This window comes from Saccostrea echinata, unplaced genomic scaffold (assembly GCF_033153115.1).
Source record: "Saccostrea echinata isolate AGI-Se365-2 ecotype Australia unplaced genomic scaffold, CSIRO_AGI_Sech_v1 ptg000056l, whole genome shotgun sequence".
In the NCBI taxonomy this organism is placed as follows: domain Eukaryota; kingdom Metazoa; phylum Mollusca; class Bivalvia; order Ostreida; family Ostreidae; genus Saccostrea; species Saccostrea echinata.
In genome coordinates, this window is record NW_026889805.1 from 17,351,831 (window position 1) to 17,374,732 (window position 22,902).

Consider the following 22,902-nt stretch of genomic DNA (forward strand, 5'->3'; position numbering starts at 1 on the left):
TTACGATTTTATCAATAAATTTTAAAGGCCTAATAGAATCAGTACCACGCCGAAGATTTGATAACTGGTACCAACCTATAACAAGAAATGTACCCAAACATTGGGGTATCTCATTATTGACAAGGTTTAGGGTGAATAAAAAATTTGTCACAATGGGTTACCATTACAAGCCGTTATTTTACGCATTTTAAATCAGTCGTGTTCAATGAAGGGAGGACAAGAGATAACTATAAGCATCAGGGTATCAACACTAAGGTATGCTTTTGTGTTTTTTACTAAGGGTATATATCTGGGCTTGTTTTAGCTTGATTCAAGTGTATTTTTGCTATGCATTCATTGAGTTGGACTAACAATGTATTGGATGTTCAATTTGACAGTAAGTTAATTTCTCAGAATTTTATAATTCATTCAAAAAATTCTCTGAAGAATATTGATTTAATTTGAAATTCTCAGTATAAATCTGAGGACTTATCTACAAGACACAGTTTTTAACATCTGTAAGGGTTTCTCCAATTTTTAAATCGACTCAATTAACCAGCCCACTGTGAGAGCCATTGTCAGCTTTAATCACACTTGGAATTGATTAAAGCACATCAAAGTTTGGGTCAGTGATTAAGAATATGCATCAATTTATTTCTTTAATCAGAGAACAAAATGCCATTCTCAAAGGCTTCTGTGGGTTGTAGCTTGTCTTGTTGGGGGTGACATGGTGTTAATTAGTCAGTGACAGAGGGGCAGTGATGGAATGACTACAAAATTTACAAACTGAAAAAGTTCTGTTTTTTCCCGAAACTGTTTACTTTTGGAGTTGTTTGTTGACAAATAGATGTGTAGTGATGCATTTTGTGCGAGACTGACACTTTTGAGTTACCGATATATAGGACATTCATCAGTGGTATGTTGAACCATTTTCTGTTACTCTTAACTAGATAGAAAGTTTCAGGTAAGTTAAAAAGTTTCAATTTTTCAAAATCTATAATTATATTTGATATTTCATTGTGTATTTCTAACCAGGTAGAAAAAAAATTGAAAAGTTTAATTTCAACATTTCAGGAGTAGAAGGAAACTAATTTTTTTTTTAAAATTTCATTTTTTTTTTTTGAAATGGCTACATGCATACTTAACATGGATCCACTTTTTACATCAGCATTTGTTCATTCTATCAAATTGGATTTAATATTGTTTGATGTTATCTCTTGCCTCCTTAAAATATCTCCATAAATGATTTATACACTGGGTAACAGTAAAAAGGTAGCCATGCCTTGTTCTTCACACCTCAAAAGTATTTTCACACAGGTTTTTAATCTGATAAATGAGCTATTTCTGCCCTTTGGATACTGTATAAATGATACAGGCCATTATGAGGGGTTAATGATATTGTAGTTGCAGGCAAAATATTTCTTTAATATTTTGTTTTTATCATGTTAAGATATGATCACATTATGAGATTTAGTTGTTTGGTACTGGGGTTGAATTTCTTGACTTATCTTAAAGAAGTGTGTGGTCTTCTCGACACAGGATAATTATCTTTGAGGTAATTATTTTATATGAAGTATTAATTGACTCAAATTTAATTGATTAGTTTTTGTAGTTTCTAAAGTCAAATTAGATATTCTATAAATAAACTAAATTTTTCTCATGTTGAATAAGGATTTCACATCTTGTTTATATTCACTGATTATGCTCTATTGAGACCAAAATAAATTTATTTCAGTTGAGCAAATTTTACATTCAAAAGTTGATATTTCAAACTGTTTCTTTTGCTGTTATCAAAAGATTCTGGAATGTTTTCACTATCAAGGTTGCATTCTTCAAATGACCTCCCAAGTTTTGAGAGATTCTGGTAGATAGAACTTTGCTTGTCATTCATGACATTGTAGCAACAATCCGTGTGTACACGATATACTTTAAATTCTGTCCTATTTAATTGTAATTTGATGGTACAATAGAAAATTGAATCGGATCACTCCTGGATTACCCAGATGTGAAAGTTGAACCAGGGCCATCATTGTCAGCAGGGAGAGAGGATACATTAGCATGAGAAAAAAAGGTTGTATGACTTCAAGACTTGGGTAATGTAGGCACATATTGCTCTGCTAAAGGAAACAAAAGTTACACATCCTGGATTGAATTTCATTCAACTTTTTACTCTTCGCTGGCCAAATGGTGTGAATATTGACAAAATGTGAGAAAGATAATGACACATGGAATATCACTCCGATTAGCGGAACAATTGCAGCGCTAGGCGAGGGGGACAGTTTTGTAATGAGATTGGATGAGGGGACTGTCACTTTTTGTTGGATTCCGAGATCGTGGATACTGATAGGCTTGTATAGGAGATTTCTGTCTTGAGGTTTCCCACTGAGAGATAAAATAGGGAAAGTTGTTTTAAAGAAGCACTCAATGATGTCATAGATTCACAGTTTGGGAATTTGTGTGGAATAATTTAGTCTGATAATTTAGTTCTGTAAGTAATGTTTTGAATTTGCCAAATGTATGAGTAATTACTTCTAAATGATTTTCTGATGTGTTTGCAGTGCAGATTTTATTTTCAATATGTAGTTAGCACTTTCAAATGTATCTAAAATGTTTTCCACATTTCTTTTATTTTGTTTGATGATAAAAGGAATCACTTATACATCATGGCGAGTTATTTGTATTAATAGGCAAAGACCGAAATATGTTTTTAAGTTCTTGATTAGGAGTACCCATAGAGCCATCAGGAATTCATGATATTTAGTGGCTCACACCAGAGAAAATTGATCCCCCCTTAATTCATGGTCTTAACTCCACCAGGGCTACAGGAAATATTTGCCCCTGTGTTGATAATTAATGGCTCCTGCACCCAGCTACAGAAAACATGTCAGAAACTAATCACAGTTGCCCCCACAAAGTATGAGAATCATCCCTCAATATCCCTTTGAACGAGAAAAAAAGTAAATTCCTTTAGTTGTTTTTCTAAGTTTGTAGAGTTTTGGGTTGACATTTGATGGCTCTGGTAGCCTTGCTAACTGTCCAGAGCTTGTATTGATATGTTGTTGTAAGATCAGCAGGGGAGATAATCCTGGATGTATGACTAGCAGGTGACTGGAGAGAATTCCCCCCTTTCCATGTAGTGCATGTTTATGATACAGGGAATCCCTTTTTATCAGGCTACTTGTACACCTATACAATGTTAATCTGTTATTGTTGTCAATGTATCAGCATGAGAAATCACAACAGTGTCTTCCTTCTCTGGAATCTCTTTACAACAACTTCAGAATCTTTTACAGTTCCTTAACTTCTGATCTCTCTAACTTTACTGGACTTTCATGGGAGGTCCCGGGGAGCAATGTTCTATTAATTGACCAGTCTTTGGGGAATAAAATGCTATAATTATTGACAGTTAAAAGAGTGGATGGTCAGGCAAAACAGTACAGCACCAAAGACTCCAATCCTGCAGAGCTCCCAAACTCTCACTCACACAGGCTGAGAATGAACTCCATGAGTTCACTCAGCAGAGAGTCTGATATGGGTGTCAGAGATAAATTGAGCTCAATATGATCTTTCTCTAAGGCCATCAGTCATTATAACAGATATGCTGCATAATGTCAGTGTGATTTTCACCCCATATCAATATGTGTGGTTTACCATTTTTTACAAGGCAATAAATTTTTGGATGCTGGATTTCAAAATCTTTCCTATTATCATGGTGTCTTTTTCTTGGGCATGCTCCGAATTTATAATATACAGAAAAAAAAATGAAATATAAGATGTTTAGAGAACAAAGTTTTTCCATACAAGAAATGATAAATAGAATACATTATCATGAGTTCATTTAACTATGATGATTAGTAGCTGTAATAGAAACATTTGTATTTGTAAGTAAAAATATAGAACTAAGAAACACATTTAATTTGTAATGGTCAGTAAAGAAGTTTGTTTTTAAAGGAAAGGGGATAAATTTTGTTTGCATGTTACAAAGTTAAGAGGAATGATATATTGCGATAGTTCTCGACTTTGGTCATTAAGTGGACCTAGGGTAAGATAGAAAGGATAAAGGAAATCTGTCAAATTGTCTTTTTATCTCTTCTAATCATCAGACTAAAAATTTCCAATCAATTTCTTTCGTTTATGAAGCATATGTTGGTTCTAAGATAATGCTGGACAAAAGGAAATATTTACCTTTAGTAGGCCACACATACTCGGTATCAAGGTAGATGAAATTTTAAACTTCAGAGGTAAATAAGGAAAATTTTTAATTTAAATGGGATTTATTAAATCATTTCTGTACACATCTGCCTTGAAGGGACGTGGTCTGTTTTTCTTGATAAGAACCAAAACAGAGCCATGTGCTTTTCCCCATCGGCTTGATGCTCTATTGGCCAATGGTGTTTGTTGGGGGAGGTGCTAGTAGGCTATCTCCTGCTATCACAACTATTGACGGAGTGCGCCCACTAATTATGAAAGGAGATGTTCATTTTTACTTCTCATCACAGAAACTATTTCATATTAAATGTTTTAAATCACCCAGGCTGTAGGAGTTTTAGTGAGAGACAAGGATAAAAGAATATTGTGTATTGGGAAGTGAATTATTTCCAATCTCCGTAGGTATTTATCTATCGATAGTTTGCCTTGCGTTTCACTCTCTTTACAACTTCTAATATCTTGCTGAGCTTTTCAATTTTTTTTTCGTAGCTCCCAGAAATGTTTTTAACATTAACTTTCAGCATTGGTTTAGGTTTGGGTTAAGTCCTGTTAGCAATGACTTTTAGTATGTGATCCCCTGTTTTGAAGTAAATTAAATAAAAATTGATGGAATGGCTTATGGTCAGTAATACCTACTTTGATCATTCATTAATGGGTTTGTATCGGTTTAAATCAATTCAGAGTGGACATTAGTTGGACTGACATTTGTGTCCCCGAGACTGGAAGCACCAGAGTGGTCAGATCTTAGCCTTAACTCTAATTAATTTAACACTTCTAATACAAACAGCAATATTTCCCTCTGACAAAAAAAAGCGGAACTCTGGAAATGGTTTTTCTTTCTGAGAGCTGGATTAACGGCAGACTCTGGCAATGTGTGCAAACTTTGAGAGTAAACATTATTGTAAAATTCACTTAACCTGAAGATCAATCACAGCAGTGGATAAATATTTGGGCAAATTTGCCCTATAGTTTAGGATATGTAAGGGATGGATGGGTGATACAGGAGTTTTATATCAATCAGGGCATGACTTAGTGTAGACTTAGTGTCCCATAACAGATTAATCTTATTATCTCTGCAGTCATAATGAACATAATGCATTAGGAGTCTAATTATCTGGTTGGATTTACTATGGATGTGAAGATTTCAATGTAAAATTTATTTTTTTATGATTATAGCCTTTTGACATGTATTATTTTATAAGAAATATGTTTTATTGGTATATTTTGTCATAGGAATGATTTTAAAAAGTAAATGTTTGACTAATTTTCTTTTTCTTTGTTTTTTCAGATTTAAACTATTTGATGATTGATTTTGAAGGATTGTCATTTCCACAGAAAAATTGTCGTCAATAGCCAAGGGCTTGTTAGATCAAGGGACATTAAAATACAGTGACAGAAACACTAACAGATATAGTATACTGATAGAAAGATAGTACCAGCCCAGGTTAAGTCAACCAAGCCATGAAACAATGATGGCAGGGCCAGGTGAATCATTACGGGACATACTCCAGTGATCATCCTCCTACTCTGGGGTGTATTGGGTAGAGAGATCAGAAACTGGACATTTAACATCTGGAAGTCAGTAATGATCATTATCATGAATTAAGGTTTCTCTGTATATACCTGTGTGCCTCTCAGGATAAATGGTCAGTTGAGTAAGAGCCATCCGTGTGTCATCTGAAGAAATTTCCAGAGGAGTTCCCTGTGATTTTTCATTTTAAATTCCTTTTTTCTTTTCTCTCATGAGGGATTTCAGAGCTAAAAGTTTCGCACCAGGGGATTGAGTTTGTTCTGAATTAATGCAAGGATTTTCATACAACCAGATGTAAACTAATTAAATTAAGTTAAAACTTGAAGATTTTTTGTGTTTGCAAACTTTAACACTAGTCATGAAGTCTGGCAACATTAAAGTGTGTTTTTTTGGAACTGTGCTTCTTCTAGCCTGCAGTAATTTCATTTTCGGACAAGATGTGGTGTATCATCTACTGGAGGGGGACGAGTTAGGTAGGACGGTAGGAAACGTTGCAGAAGCTGCCAAGCTAATAGAAATTGTAGGAGAAGGGGACTTTCCTCATCTCCGATACAGTTTCCTAACAACAGGAACCCCTCATTATACAAGTTTTAACATTCACAATCAATCTAGCTTATTGACAACAAATCAGGCCATTGACCGTGAAACATTGTGTGAATTTACCAACATATGTTTTATAAAATTAAACATAGCTGTTCAGTCCATGAAGACGAGTTTCTTTAAGAAAGTGACCGTTTATGTGTATATTGATGACATTAATGATAATCCTCCAGTTTTTGACAAACCATCCATAGATCTTGTGATTTCTGAATCTGTCCTTGTAGGAACTTCTATCACGATTGATGGAGCTCGAGATGCGGACACCAGTGACATATACTCGTTACAAACTTACGAAGTCATGCCCAATAACACACCATTTGAAATTAACTTTCAGAAGAAGTTGGATGGCACATCAATCGTCAAGTTATTTGTCAAAGAGGCATTAAACCGAGAACAAAGAGACAATTATCTGTTCAACGTGGTTGCGAGAGATGGAGGATCACCTCCTCTTAGTGGTACACTGAGAGTCAATATCACCATCACTGATGTTAACGACAATTCTCCAAAATTCTCACAATCCACCTATTACATTGAAGTCAAAGAAAATGTCAATTTATCAACAGTAATTCTCACTATTAGGGCCACTGACCTGGATGATGGAAAAAATGGAAGAGTATTCTACCGCCTAAGTCCTCACCAGTCCGAGACTATTTTAAGCTCGTTTGCTGTAGACAATACCACTGGTGATTTAACAGTGATAAAACCACTGACATATGTTAAAGGTGAAAAGCATATTATAATTGTGGAAGCTAGTGATTTTGGTGACCAACCTCTCACATCTCAAGCTCTGGTCAATGTCACAGTGCTGGATGTTGGCAACAACCCTCCAAGTATCAACCTTAACCTATTGTCTTCAGATTCTCTTGCCAGAGTCTCGGAGTTTGCCAGCAGGGGGACTGTGGTGGCACACATCGCTGTTGATGATCCTGACACTGGAAGAAATGGAGAGATCTCATGTAACATTAACAATCCTGCCTTCAAGCTGCAGAGGCTTGAAAACAAGGAGTTCAAGGTGACAGTTGATCAAGCCCTGGACAGGGAGCTCTACCAACAAATCCATGTGACAGTTTTCTGTAAGGACACTGGCAGCCCTCCTTTGAACACATCTGCTAGCTTCTATGTGGAAATTGAGGATGAAAATGATAATGCTCCTGTGTTTGACTTATCTGTATATACAGCAGGAATCATGGAAAACAACAATATTGGTGATGTTATTGTCCATGTCCAAGCAACTGATGAAGACGAAGGAAAAAATGCTGATCTTCGTTATTCCCTCAGTGAAAGTAATAATGGCATGTTCTACATTGATGAAAAGAGTGGGATCATTCGTACTCAAGCGAGACTTGACCGAGAGAATACCTCCTCTTACTCTATTGTAGTGATTGCACAAGATCAGGGTGATATACCCCTGTCTGGATCCGCCACTGTCATCATCTCCGTCCTCGACAAGAACGACAATAAGCCAACATTTAATCAAACCCATTACATGTTTTCTGTGGATGAAAATGCTCCTGCAGGATCACAGGTTGGAATTCTATATGCAACTGATAATGATGAGGGAGAAAATTCAGTCATCACGTTCACTGGGCCAGATTCAGTTCCGTTCACAATATTTCCGGGAGGCTACATTAAAACTGACCGTGTACTGGATAGAGAGGTCCAGAATCGTTATGAGTTTATTGCACAAGCCAAAGACAATGATCATGTGACCACTGCAGTGGTAACTATAAACCTAAATGACAAAAATGACAATAATCCAGTGGTTACCTCCCCTAGTCATCTAAACAACACCATTTATGTTGACAAGCATACAGTGGTGAACACCATGGTAACTGTTATCAGAGCATATGATTTGGACTCTGGTATTAATTCAAATCTTATTTTCGAAATCGTTGGGAGAAATGACTCTGGACATTTTCACTTGCACCCTGATAAAGGACAAGTCTTTCTGAAGCGCAGTCTGGAGGATAATGTTGGAAAATCCTTCAGACTGGATATTCTTGTCTCGGACATGGGAAACCCTGTACTTTCTACACCAGCCACCCTCAACATCAGGATCCTGAGTTCTAACTCTTCTCCGCTGGAGAGCAAGTCGAGCAATATTATCATAGTAGCTATACTTGTGTCTGTGACAATCATTATTTCATTAGCTATAATTATCGTCATAGTCTTCATCAGAAGAAGTGATAGGCAGCGGAGAAGTAAAAGACCGGATAATGAAAACTTTTACAAAGGCGTGTTGGAAAACACGGCCACAGTTTTTGCAGCCCCGAGCGAGGAATCCATATCTGAGAAAAAGAAAAAGAAAGGTGTCAGCTTCTCACTGGAGAATGGTGTGGACAAAGTGTCAGAGGTCACCACTCAGGGTCAGGAGTTCACCTACGATAACGACATGGAGGTAAGCCTATTTTTCCCTGAATATAATAATACTTTATGAAAGGAAATACAGTATGGGATTTCTAAGGTTCTTTTAACTAACATTACCTTTCCTTGTCTAATTCTTCTTTGTGAACTTATGTAAATTTTGTTTACTGATCTTGTGACTTGTATCAGATTTTGGAGGAGGAAATTGTTATTGAATATCCTCCAATGATGGCACAGCAACTCATAAATAATCCCCCCGATTTGACCAGAGGTTGTTCCCCTTTTATTGAGCAAGAAGTTAGGACAGGGTCTAAGGCATCCAGTCCAATACCATCAAGGTCATCTACACCAGTAAGCCCTGAACTTTCACCTAAAAGTATCCTCAGAAACAAGAATGCAACCTTACCTAATTATAAAGAGCCATCCACACCAAAACAGCCATCATCAGCAACACAGCCATCATCAGCAAAACAGCCATCATCAGCAAATCAGCCATCCTCACCAAAATGGCCATCATCAGCAATACAAACCTCACCTTCCATACCAAAGCAAACCTTACCTTCTACATCAAAGCAAACCTTCTCTACAGAAAAGTTATATACAACAAAGACAATGCAAGGCTTACAGGGAGGTTTACCATATTTAAAGACAAAGTCTTCTTCACAGCCACATTTATATAATCCACCATCATCATCTTATACCAGTCAGCCTCCAATTCCACCAAGGTCAGGCAGGGCTACCAGGAATTTCAGACCACTTATGATGACCAATGGCAGCCTTCTCCTCCACTCCACTAGACCTGTCTCACCATTTGAGATTTCTGTCTAGGTATAATTTTACCATCTCTTGGTTTGTGTGGGGCTTGCAGTGATGATTTTATTTGTTGAGAGTTGTCTCCTTTTTGTGATGATGTCAGTATTTTGTGATGATGTCACTATTTAGTTGCCTTGGTGACAGGTGTGCCGTCTGTAGAAGTTTTGATTTTAGACTGCTGTGATCTTGTGATGCAGTATCTCTAATTGTAGTTTAACCTTTTGGTTAATGTTTTTTCATTTGTCAATCACTCTGTAAGTATGAATGAAATTATCGCCTTGTTGTCTAAACCTACTGCCCTGCAAGATATCAAAGCAAGTACGATCCTACTTAAAGCATATATTGTTGTCTTAAATGCTTCTGTTCTTCTGCTTTTGAAGCCAAAATAAAGTCACCAGATGCCCTCCTAAAAGTTGAAAAATTATCTTCCAAGTTCAATAAGTTGAGGAAGTCTGTCAAATTAGCATTCCACCTTAAATACCACCACTAAGGCGTTCAGTTACAGTGATGCAAAACAGTAGCGAATCTGTCTATATCTGTGTGTTTTCAGTGAGATAATGTGAAGGAGAAATTGACAAGCTCAATGAAACCTTAACTCCTATCAAGGCTCTAAGCCCAACGGATAAAGATCTGTTTAGTTCTGTTTTTGTAAACATCTAAACCTTAGAGCTCAACTCTTTTAATCTTTTTAACTTCCTTTTTATTACAATAGGTCCATAAAAACACAGACATGTACTTTTTATCTGTCTTACCTAAATAACATAAGAAATAAATTTTAGCTCTATGCCTGACTCAGCCTTGGAACATGGTGCTTCTAGTCAACCAAGATTTATAGATCCTATCGTAAAAACAAATTCTTGATCTGATATATAAGCAAATACATAAATACTCCAATTTTATTTTAAACATCAAGATAAATGATAGTCAAAGAATTTTCCTGGCAAAAAATGTACCCCTCTTTCACTTGAGTTTTCTTCAAGAATGTGAGAAAAAAAAAATGAACACGTCAAATAGATTGTTTCTATTAATTAGCGAGATCAGTCAGTGCTCTTAGACACCTGTAATGCAATGAAACATTTCATCTCTCTGTGATATTTTGTTTGTTTTAATGGGGTTTTATTTTTTCACATCATTCTGTCTTTCCTTGTACTGTGATCGTCTGCCAGTAAATGCCGTATCTGCCCAGTTGCTACCGTGCAGAAGATTAACAGAATTCGGATTTTCCTCATTGAACCCACCTAATTCTTTAAAATCATCGTTTGAAAACTTGAAGTAAAAAACAGGGAGTAGTGAACTGTTAAAGAATGACGCGCATAGGTTATAAGTATCAGGCAGATGCCGACAAAAAGTGTTGAAATTGTCCTCCAAAAAAAGATTAATGATCACTTTCTTCCCGATTGAAAAGAAACATGGAAACATTGTGATAAAGATGTTTGAAGTCATGCATGTTTGAACTTCCTAGCAAAAACCTTGCAATTGGTTGTAATTGAAAGCGATTTTAAATTTTCAGAGAAGTTGAGATGAATTCTGCTTTAACTCTCAGGGCCTAATTGATGCTTCCACATCTTTATGACACTCATTTCAGAAGTTTGAGGATGATTTATGAGAATTTTATCTTTTGTTTGAATGCTAAAAAAAAATCAGAAATCATCTGCTATCTTTACCCAGTTCCCAAACGTGTAGTCTAAGATACCTCAAAAGTTCGAAGGGGAAACCTATTCAGTGAGGTTTTGTCACTGAGGGGCCATTTCCTTGGACATAGTGGAAGGGGGGGACATAAAAATCACTTGATCCCTCACTAATGATGGAATCTGTTGTTCCTCCAGACAGATCGACAGTATGACAGGCATAAAACAAGCATAAAAATCTAAACTTGTAACAGCAATTTTCCAAATTATTCTCATTTTACGACTGGTAATCAAAGTGTGAAAAGTTGTCTGTGAAAATCTAATGAAATATGTTTGCTCTTCTAATGAATAGGTTTGGAATAGATGACTCTAAAGTAGTTTTATAAAAGTGAAGTGACCCTCAATTATGACTTCACATCAAATGGCAGCAAATGATTTATACAATTGTATTAAAATCTGTTAAGTCATAAAAAGTGAAGAAATTTTAGCATGTAGTGCACAATGTGATCAGATTTGATACAGGAGACAATGAGTTTGAAAATTTTGACTAGAAGTTTGCTGAATGTAAATTATAGGCTTAATGACTGGTGTAGAGATGGGTTGATGTTTGCCCTTGTTTGTGAGGTTGTGTGCCATGTGGGTCAGTGCTTTATAAACTTTTTGGGGAGGTGATGCGTCCAAATGAATTTTCCTGCTGATTTAAATCCCTGAATAAAGCATTGAATTCGGGCAGGAAATCTAAAAGGGATCAATATAATCGGAATATTCTGTGGATCGTGAATCCGACAGACTTCACCTGCTACTATATGCTGTAAATGATACAAAATTGATACATTGCCATGGCATGATAGACAGGCGAAAAAGGGTTGTCAAGTAGATGGGGGATAATTGAACATGTAGACTGTCTCTGCACCCCTCCCAAGTATCAAAGTCCAAACACACACCTGCTGTGAAAACATGCTCAACTGACTTTGGAACTTGCATTTAATGTTTCTATCTCGTTTTACTTCTACAATGTAGGTAGCTTTCTTGTTGGCAAATGTGAAACTGGATATTATGATATCTGTTAAAACATGATAATCTTGTCTGTCTTTCTCATTACTCCTAGTGTATTTGAAAATTTATACTTTTGTATACCACAGGTGTTGATGCTGCTCATATTTTTTAATGCTCACAGTTTACCCTCAGTGGCCATTTATGAAACTCTAAACAGTTGGTATCTGAGAAAACTTGTGGGAGAATTAGACAAATTTTTTCATAAGAAAAATTGAGATCTTTGGAAACCCCAGATTATCTACTGTATATCTAGTAATTAACTAATTCAAGGATTTATCCCCAATCCCGAACAAGATTAATTTTTACAACATCAAGCATGAAGCAAGCAGAGGAAAAAAAATTGGATAGAACATGGAAAGAACATCAAAGCCTATAAATATTAATGGAATATGAAATAAATGTGCGAGCCACTGATATGGTTTCCAGCCGAGGGTGCTGATGATATGGCTTTCTCCTGCAAAGAAGTTTAGAGCAAATCCTCATAAAATTTCCATTTGTCGAGAAGGGGGTCCTCTAAACTCTTTATTGTATGTGATGGATAATCACCATGTAATATCCTGGTTTCAAGAGCTTTGTCACACAGTGTCCACTGAAGGAACCTAGACATGGAAGCCAAAAGGTCATTAATGTAAAAGTTTTAATCAGCAGGAATAGTTAATGTGTCTTTTCAGAGAAAAAAAATGGTTGGTGCCTTTTAATAAAACTCATCCCATTCAATCGCCCATTATCCGGAACCCTCCCTCATGCTTTAGACAATAGGTATTATGTTTAGTTCCATGATTTAAGAAAATGTCATTAAAAAAGTAGAATAGCACATGGATGAGAGACCTGTAGGGAGCAGGCTAAAATGTTAAGTGACTGTGACGGACACCATTACCGGACATTTAGAAACTCACTGGGTAGTCTCACCAGAGTCTGTTACTGTGTCATAAGATACTTGAGAAGAGCCCTCGGTTTTGTCCTGTGTTGTTTTTAGCCCTCTCTAACTTTCTATGTCCTGTCTTTTTTCTGATTTCACCTGCTTCTCATCTGCTTTGGATTTCAGGTACAATAGGTAATGATTAATATATCAATTATACTCAAAACTCCCTCTATTTTTTCACATTTTCTTTGTACCTGTATATGTACAATGCATGAGTATATTTTAGCTGATCTGTTAAATCACATCTTTTACAATATTTGCATGAACTGTTTTTTTTTATCTATTCTATATACATTTTAAAATATTTTTTACTTGTTCAATATAGAGAAATTTTAAAATATAACTGAATTCAGATAGTTTCCAAAAAATGTTCTGTGTTAACCTTCTGAGTCATGTTTTCTCTGAGTTCATTATTTTTTTAACAAAACTTTGATTTTGTTAATGAATTGGTCGGAAGCCAGCTTAGACTGAAGATCTTGTTTCTCAACACCTACAGCAATGATTTTAACGAGTGTCTAATATTGACTTTTTCAGTTTGTGTGATTTTTAATGAGCAGATTTCTTTTAAAAGAAACTTGATAGCTTATATTGATGCACTCCGAACATAGACCTCAAAAACTGCCCCAAGTTAAAAAAAAATATTGTTCATCCCAATATGTCACAGCAGGATTTTAACCGATTATTAATTTGAAAATTTTGACGGCAAATAAGATCCTGTACTTTCTTTCAGATAAACATTGACCTTTTATCTCAGAATTTCAATAATTGATTTATTTCCTTTAGTTAAACTGTGATGGATTATCTTGAAGAAAAAATCAATGATGATTTATCAATGTGAAAATCTAACTTTCTAACACATTCTATTCATGACTTTTTTTATCATTTTAGAGGAAGGTGGAGGACCTTCACAGTTTGGGGTCGGCCAGTGATAGTGGGCGAGGGGGATCCGATGACGAACTCAATACCTCGCGGAACCATAATTCCTCAGGTGTGTGAACCATCAAATTGACCAGTAGATAATCCGTAAAGATAGGGGCATTAAGTCAAACTGGTAATTTTACAGATCATGCGGAGAAAAAACCTATGGCACTACAATGTATAGACACACTGTCATGATGCATGTAACTATATATATATAACCATCAAAAAGTATTTACAAAGCTCAGAAAAAATACTTGTAATAGGAATATAAGGATTTATATCAATGATTTATGATTATGGAATTTAAAATTTAAAATCTCATAAACTTGTCTCAAAAATTAGAAGATAATAATACAATGTAACATTTTTCAAACAAAACTTTTTGGGAAATTTAGGGCAGATTTCGAGATAAGTTAATTGTCCAACCAGTTACTTAATTTTAGACAAATAAATGTAACATTTATGATGTCTAGCATTCCAGTTTTTCTGACACCTCTTTTTACCTCAACAGAAGCAGGTGTAAAATCTGGCTATTTTTGTGTCAACACCATGTTTGTTTACAGAATCAAACATGAAAAACACAGACGCAATACAAATATTACAGTAGCCTACCGCAAAGTGTGCTTACACACCATTTACTGGAATAGTATTATAACATCTAATATTTATTTAAGCCTCTGTCTAATGGACTTCGGCAATTTCTGTTTGCTTCCGGAAAGAATTTTAATTCAAAATTCCACAAATTCAAACACAGAATCTATTAGTGAAGTGTGGAAAAGTGAAATTCAAGGAAAACTGTTACTTGAAGCTATTTCATTTATATGTATGAATTCTCAATTGTTTTTAATGAACAGAATATGCGATTTCAAGTGAAGAATATAATAATGATATTTATCAAATGAATGAAAAATTTCTTCTTTCCTACTTGACTGTAAATAATAAATAAATCACTAAATTCCTGTGAGAAAGTAAAATCCTCACTGTGTTAATTCAGTGTTAGGCTTATCAAATGTTAGAAAATTCAGAAAACTAAGCTGTTTATTTCATGACATGCATTTTGAATGGGTGACGGAGACAACTTCAGAAGGTGATAGCACTTAATTGTGATATCACTGGGTGACATTCTGCAAAGGACATTTAAAGGGGAAAAAAAGATGTATCTTAGGATCCATGCATTTACAGTTTCTTTTTTTTAATCACTTCATTTGGCATTTGTTCTTGACAATGTATTGTTATTGAAAAATTTCATTTGATAAATCAGTACTTGAACTAGGACCTATGGGAAATGATATTACATTGGCCATTAGCCACAGTGAATTACCCTAAGGTTGATGAACAAATGACAACCTGATTAAAATTCTGTAAATTAAAAAAAAAACTTAATATTTAAAGGAAAATTTAGTACTGCTACTGCCTTAGTTTATCCTGGGATGCTGTGATTAGAAACTGCTCAAGATTAGAAAACCAATAAAAAAAGTTAAATTATGTGTAGAACTTTAAATTTAGTATCTGATAAATGGGTGTAATCTGATTCTGTCAAGTTTTAAAAATACAGAAGCTTCCTGAGTTTGACTTTTATAGTGAAAACATGTCTGTGATGTTCCTCCAATTTAGTTTTCTGTTTGTTTTACAGGTGACATCCATTCCACAAAAAAAGACTGGTACCACCCCCACCAAAGAAGCTACAATGCCCCCATGCAGACATTCCTACCTCAAAATAACCCCCCTTCCTACCACCTCCTCCCCCACCCCGGGGGCAGCCAAAACAGCCACCACGGTTACCAGTATTCAGATCCAATGCATCAAGGATCATCTGGTGATCACACTAAAACATATCATGGGAGATCAGTGTCATATGATACAAACACTTCCGTAGGACTGACCGATGGTCACTCTTCTGACTGTGTGGTTTGACCCAGGACACTTCTGCAAAATTGATTTGCAAAAAGTGCTATATTGACTCCCAGTTGGAGGAAATTTGTTTTATTTTTAAATTTTTGAATAAGTCAAAGGTAATTCATACCTTTGATACCAGATTCTACAAAGAGAAACTCTTTTACATGACTGCCAAACTATTTACTTGAGAGAGTCCCAGAGTGAAATTCTCAGCTGATTTAGATAACAAATACTTTAGACAATTGAATTGGCTGTGAAATCTGAAGAGATCACTGAGAGAAGCTCTTTCAGCCTGTGAATTCAGAAACAAAGAATGCTTATAGACTCTGTCAACTCCACTTGATGCACTCAGCAATTGAAGAGGATGCCAGCAGCATTGTAAGTATATATAGGGTGAATTTAGATAATTACAGACTGTTAATCCTGAATGAAACTAAAAAAAAAAATCAAGTATCCATATTATTTTGTATCCATATTATTTAGAAAGATTTTTCATAACAGAAACTGTTTGAAATATTTACTTGATTTAAATGTGGTATATTTATAGGATCAAAATGCAGTAATGCATTAGTTGTAACTATCTTCATTCCCTTGTAATAAGTAAAGTGGACATTTTTTTTTAATGCTAACTGAACTACTTTTGAAAAAGGAAGAATGTGCTTTCATTAGCCAGGGAATTCATTTTGTTCTTGGTATATCCCATATCACTTTCTAGCACCCTCAATAATTGATCAATCTGTCATTCTAGGTCAGTGAAATATTATACAGAAGGTGTATAGTGTTTGTTCTCAATGTCCGCACCTCATCATTTATTTATGAATTTTAATAAGAACAGGTGTCCAAGATACAATGTATACATAGCTGTTAGATCCATGCATAAAGCACCTCCAATCAATAGACATCTCTCTTAATTAAGTTTATCTGGCATTTCACATTGTTGTGAATAAGAAGTACTGTCCAGGTTTTTTTTTTTTTTTTAAATCTTAAGTTTAAATAGTTCTAAAGTCATTTAGGTAGATTAGTAACCTCCTCCCCCTTTCAGTGCTTATTCTTGTCTGTCTACCTTCATTAATTTTGGGTACATGTATATCGTTAAGGAAGAGTGTGTTGGATTTTCAATACAAATGACTGCATTATAGATTATTGAAGTGTATCAGAAAGTTCATTAAATACTTTTTTGTATCTTTTTTCAGAATTCAGACTCACTGGCCTTAAAACCCGTAGCAGAGGAATCTTTCCTGTATAACTAGTAAATTTTTTTTTTTTTTTGAAGATCATAAATCTTCATTGACTTGTCAATTAAAGGGGAATAACCCTTGAAATATGATCTCAGTTTTCTAAAGGACAGACACAATACTTAGAAGTGCCAAACTTTTAATAATTCGTTTACTTTGTTGTATATTTAATGTAATGTGAAGAAAGTGATGATGCGAATGTGTACATCTGTATTCAATGAGAGCATTTCCTATGACATGATATGTATATATGTATAAAAATGTCACGTGTTTATATTCTATAGCTGATTGAATGAGTTTCAATGCGATAGGAAGTGTGTAACTGCAAAATCATGGCAGCATAATTAATGTTACGCATTTTATTAGAGTCTGCTTAGGTGATGATAATAATAAAATATTTCTAAAAACTCTGAATATTGTTTGATATTGTCAATATTTATAGGATTGAAAATAACATACAGGCAAAACGGAATATATTTTTGAAAAATCTATAGAAACTGGATTTTGAAGAAGTTACGAAAAATTTTATCCAATGCAACTTTATGACTGCATTAAACATGATGATGAAGACTAGAAATTGTGACAGCTTGAAACGGGATGATAAAGGCAAGCTCTCATGTTCACCCACCTACAAGTAAATAACCCCCCCCCCCCGGACTGTTAATACGACTAGGCTTTTAAAGACTAGCAAACTTAAGCTTTTCAAAAAAAGAAAATAAAATTCTAGAAGAAAGCTCCATTTCTTTGTAATTACCCCTTCTAATTGAGGGTGAGTTTTAAATTTTACATTGTAGGTAAACTAGTCTTGCATTCTGTTACCAAAATTTAATACATCTAACGTAATTAAAAACAATATTTTTAGACTAGAGAATTATTCTTTATTCAATAAGGGGGGGGGGGGGGTTGTTGTCTTACATCTCTTAACATCGAAATGGTAAAACAATAACTTGACCTGAGCGAACTGTTACAAAATTAAAAACAAGCTCATGTTATACCCTTTCAATTGAAATAATTTCGATTTCAGGTTAACGTGCCTTAAATACAATCGTTATATTAATTCATTTTTGAATAAAAAATATATGAATTTAGAGATTGGTATTCCTCTAATAGCGGAACAGGGAGGAGCGGGGGGGGGGGGGGGCTTTGACAGTGACTATGAGATTTATAAAAACACAGATTGTATTCTAGTGGGGGCAGCCCCCCCCCCCCCCGCTTTCTCGGGCCTCTTAAGTCTTGCAAGAGATTCGTTTTCTACATATTTTACAGATAATAGAGGCCCCAGAGGAATGAAAAACAGAAATCTACTCGCATTTAATTACCATCAAAGCGATGGACTTCCTTAGAATATCCGTAAATTATAGGATGGGGAAATGCCCATCTTCAGATATTAAGAGCTAACTCTTTGTAATCCTTCTAAATGACCCCACAAACTCTATCAAGTTCCTCCTCCGAGGATAGCAGCGGAATTTTAAAGCTCTTTTTCATGCGTTGCACTAGTACTTTTAATAGATGATATGACAATATAACATTGGAACATTTGCCTTTTTTTTTCTTTTTACAATACTAATAGCCAGCCACAGTTGGGTGTATATAATTGATGTAGTCCTTTGAACTTTCATTAAAAAACAAAAAGATTTACCAAATTTAATTAAGCATTACAAAATTTTATTAAAATTACCAATTTTTTATTTAAAAGAAAAAAAAATATTTACATTTTTCATAAAAGATCCCGAGAGAATCACTTACACTCACAAACCTACATACAGGAGCTGTTAAAACCTACATGTATAAAAAAAAAATATTTTTAAAAATGTTGATCAAAATAGAATACACGAGATCTTAACTCTAAGATTCCTTTGAATGAAAATTCTTTCATGGTAATATCCCCTTAAACTGAGGAGGCGTAATATTGAATTGAACATATTTTATTGCAATATATATACAACGGGATTGGGCACAAGTTCTTAAAACTTATTTCGCCCTCTCCCTACATGAAAAGTCTATAAAGTTTGAGTTAAATGTGTTACACAGTTTTAGAAATAAATTTGATAAACTCACAACATGAATTTGTAAACTGCAAGAAAATTTGTGATATGCAAATGCAATACATAAACAATTATAATTTATCATTTAAATCTGCCAGAGTGCTGAATATATGAATGCACAATGGAAAAAAGATATTCATTTTCAGCAACACTTAGTGAAGTACCCCCCACAGTGAAGTATGGGTGTCAACAATATGAACCTTATCAAATCTCAAAAACTTATCGAAAAATCTTTCCTGGCCTTAGTATAATTAGAACAAGAGGCGTAATATTGCAGATGCTACTATTTTTAATGTAGATCAACTTTTTACCCCAGACAATTTGTCAACTGTGTTTGAATGAAATATATTGTGGTTTTTATACTTTTTCAAAGAAAATGAAGGAGAGACGTCTATCCCTTCATTTTCATTCTTTTTTTTTTTTTAAATATCTATAAATGAATAGTTGGAATGTATTTTTATATATCGGTAGAGTGGCAATCGCTAAAAGTATAATAAATTGGAAATATCAGATATCAGTAATGTATGTGATATGCTAAGAATTCATATATTTTTGTCTTTAAAAAAATCACCGGGGGAGGGGGTGTGTAGTAGAGGTCGTTCAGTTGTGCACACCATCCGTACGTCAGGTGCCTGACCAGAAATTGTGTTTCTCAGTTTAGAAATCTATTCTATAAAAAGAAAAAGGGTAAAAAAAGGGTAAAAAGTATCTGCTTACACCTATATGACTGATTAGAATGTCGAGACAAGGTAGTGGCTCCTTTTCTACAGAAAAGAAAGAGGAAAAATAACTACCCGCGACGGGACTCGAACCCGCAATCCCCGGCTTAGGAGGCCGGTGCCTTATCCATTGGGCCACGCGGGCGTTGGAATTCCTGCGCGTAGATTATGTGGTTTTAAATACTTACTGAATATGCCACTTGAAACCCTTATCGTCTGTCAACCGTAGCCAAGAATTTACACAAAAGGAGTTTACTTTAACGCGGGAATTGAATCTAATCTTTCTCTAAGTATTTAAACAGCGTAAAAAGCAAACTAAAAACTTTCTTTGCACTGAAATTGATTTATCTCAAATAAATGAAGCAATACATTTTTAAAATTGCACTTTAATTCTTATTAAGTAATTGAAAAAGGAATATTCAGTTTTTTTATTATTAAATTTGATTTTGAATTCTTCTAACGTAACAATCACGAAAGTCTAACGGATTTGTTCATCTAAATTGTAGTGTAGCGCAAACGAAATTAATTGCCCGTGACCCAACAGGGAAAACACCAAAGAAAAATACCTTGCACATGAGGATAAATATTTAACAACTCATCCTAGAATAAAACAAAATAAATATCCGCCGACCCACCAAGACTGGATGATGAAAAAAACAAGGTGCACGGCGTCAGATGCAGAAGGATTAGGCATTATGTTGGAACTTTTTGACATTTATTCGTTCGCCGTGAATTTCAAGTGAAGCGATAGCTGCTGGAAGGAAAATGATATAACGAACAGTAGTAAAAAGTTTAAATTTCCGTTTGTCATTTAAGTTGTACATGAGAGAGAGAGAGAGAGAGAGAGAGAGAGAATGGGGATACAGAAGGATTAGGCATAATGTTGGAACTTTTTGACATTTATTCGTTCGCCGTGAATTTCAAGTGAAGCGATAGCTGCTGGAAGGAAAAGTTACATAACGAACAGTAGTAAAAAGTTTAAATTTCCGTTTGTCATTGATGGTGTACATGAGAGAGAGAGAAAGAGAGAGAGAAAGAGAAACTTCCGTTTGGAACATCTGTTACATTGCAGTTTGTCACTTTCGATAACTCACCACACAGCATGGGGCATTAAAGTATGTTTTCCTACCTGCAAATTAACGCCAAGTTGGCAATCACAAACGGTAATTTTCGGACATTTTCATCTTGGGTTGCGGTCATTCCATGCCAAAGATGGGTCATTAGATCGAAAGATAGGGCAATTGCACAGTATCAAGTCACTAAAAATTGGTAGCAGAAGCAGAGTCCTTTGAATTTATTGTATATACTGTATCTTAATTGCTAGTGCTTCGCCTTTTTCACGTCTATTCGGTATCCTAATTGTGGTTTTTATACTTTTTCAAAGAAAATGAAAGAGAAACGTCTATCCCTTCATGTTTAACCTTATTTTTAACAGAGTTCAATAAAGCATGTGATTTTATGACTATATTTAAATTCAATTTCACAAATTTGATCTGATTGCGGTCGCGGGTTTGTGTATTTATCTAAAACACAGGCACGCGAAAGAAACTCATATATTTAGATTAAATTTCACATGAAAATGTTGTTTTTCATTATTTTATTAATAAAAATGATTTTTTTTTTTAAATTATAAGTGACGCTGAATGCTCTCTCTCTCTCGGCTTCCCTTGTTTAATTTTAAATCTTATAATCGGAGACACCACAGTGACAGTAATCTTATAAACGCTTTGTTCGTGGGCTCAACTCTTCACCCACAGCCGGACATTATGAATAAGACACTAGATTAGAGAAAAGCCATTGAAAATTAATGCAAAATTGTCCCCATCTGTCATTTCAATTTAAAAAAAATTAGATGGCTATTTAGAAAAAAGTACAAAAGTGCACACAATGATAAACATCATCATTATTTTTTTTTTCAATATTAAATTTTTCAAATAAAACATATTAAGTCAAATTTCTGTCGATTTATGCATAGATTTTCAGAGTCCGAGGGAAAATTACAATGTAATGCATCATTAAATCGAGGATTTCTGCAGGCCTTTTACATAGAATCTGTAATTTGAGATTAAGGTGTATAGTTAGAAAAAAATGAAAGTTGAATAAATGTTTGATAGTGTCAAGTTTTGATTAATAATATTCAGAAATATATTCATGAATTCTTCAGAAATTTGAGCGGACGAAAGCCCATGGCCATTTTAGGACTTACAAACCGGAATATGACCTTTTTAGAATGGGCTAGATTTCGGAAGATAAGTAGAAAATTCGTAAATTTTATCGCTATATCGCTTGGCTGATCCATATGACCAGGAGTTATGGATTTTATTATCTTTTATCGACGAGATTTATTATAAAGCAACTATTGGGAAAAGGGGGACAACTCTAACTTGCTTAGCTGAGAGAGAAGCCATGTTTCTATCGAGTATAAATCGATATAAACACATGAATTAATTTTAAAAAAAAGTAGAAATAACATTTTCGTTTGTTTGTTTGTTTGTTTGTTTTTTATTTTTCATTTTTAAAATTTTTTTTTCGTTTTGTTTTGGGAAATGAAGACTTGAAACTGATAAAAATTAAAGGACAGAAAAAACGATTTTAACTCTTGATCTGTCCAGGGACGTATATACTAACTAGTATATAGGTCCCTGATCTGTCAAAAATTGAGTCGACTGACGAAATACATTTCCAGCTTCGCTGACTACCACTCGATAAATTTAGTTTCTTCCATATATTCTTTTAAATATACGAGATCCCGCCATACTTTTATGCATGGTGACCTTCACATATGCGTCCGTGTTTCTATGAACAACTACCATTTCCAAAAGGATAAAAGTCTGACCATGACACTTTATGTCTTTAATGTAATTTTCAATATATAAATTTAATGTATTATTCAAAACTCATACATAACTATTGTGATATGGTTCTCGATTTCCCGCGGTTTGTTAGAGGAAGAACATTAAGCACACAGCACTTCACATGTTTGG

At 34.7% G+C, this 22,902-nt stretch overlaps 1 protein-coding gene and 1 non-coding gene across 6 annotated transcripts; one reads left to right on the forward strand and one right to left on the reverse strand.

The window, feature by feature from the left end:
• Positions 1-358: 358 nt before the first annotated feature.
• Positions 359-17,568, forward strand: LOC133173164 (protocadherin-9-like). 5 transcript variants are annotated; one of them, XM_061308112.1, is made up of 5 exons: positions 359-376; positions 5,477-8,717; positions 8,873-9,511; positions 13,991-14,090; positions 15,657-15,677. In XM_061308112.1, the coding sequence occupies exons 2-3, from the start codon at positions 6,078-6,080 to the stop codon at positions 9,509-9,511; spliced, it is 3,279 nt and encodes a 1,092-aa protein (XP_061164096.1). In that variant the 5' UTR covers positions 359-376; positions 5,477-6,077; the 3' UTR covers positions 13,991-14,090; positions 15,657-15,677. The 5 variants fall into 5 exon arrangements, with proteins under 5 accessions (XP_061164096.1, XP_061164097.1, XP_061164094.1 ...); XM_061308113.1 differs by lacking the exons at positions 359-376; positions 8,873-9,511 and adding exons at positions 4,428-4,586; positions 17,113-17,568 and having other exon boundaries at positions 15,657-16,297; XM_061308110.1 differs by lacking the exon at positions 359-376 and adding an exon at positions 4,428-4,590.
• Positions 17,569-19,990: 2,422 nt separating this feature from the next.
• Positions 19,991-20,063, reverse strand: Trnar-ccu (transfer RNA arginine (anticodon CCU)). Its single transcript has one exon. It is a non-coding gene; the product is annotated as a tRNA-Arg (tRNA).
• Positions 20,064-22,902: the final 2,839 nt, after the last annotated feature.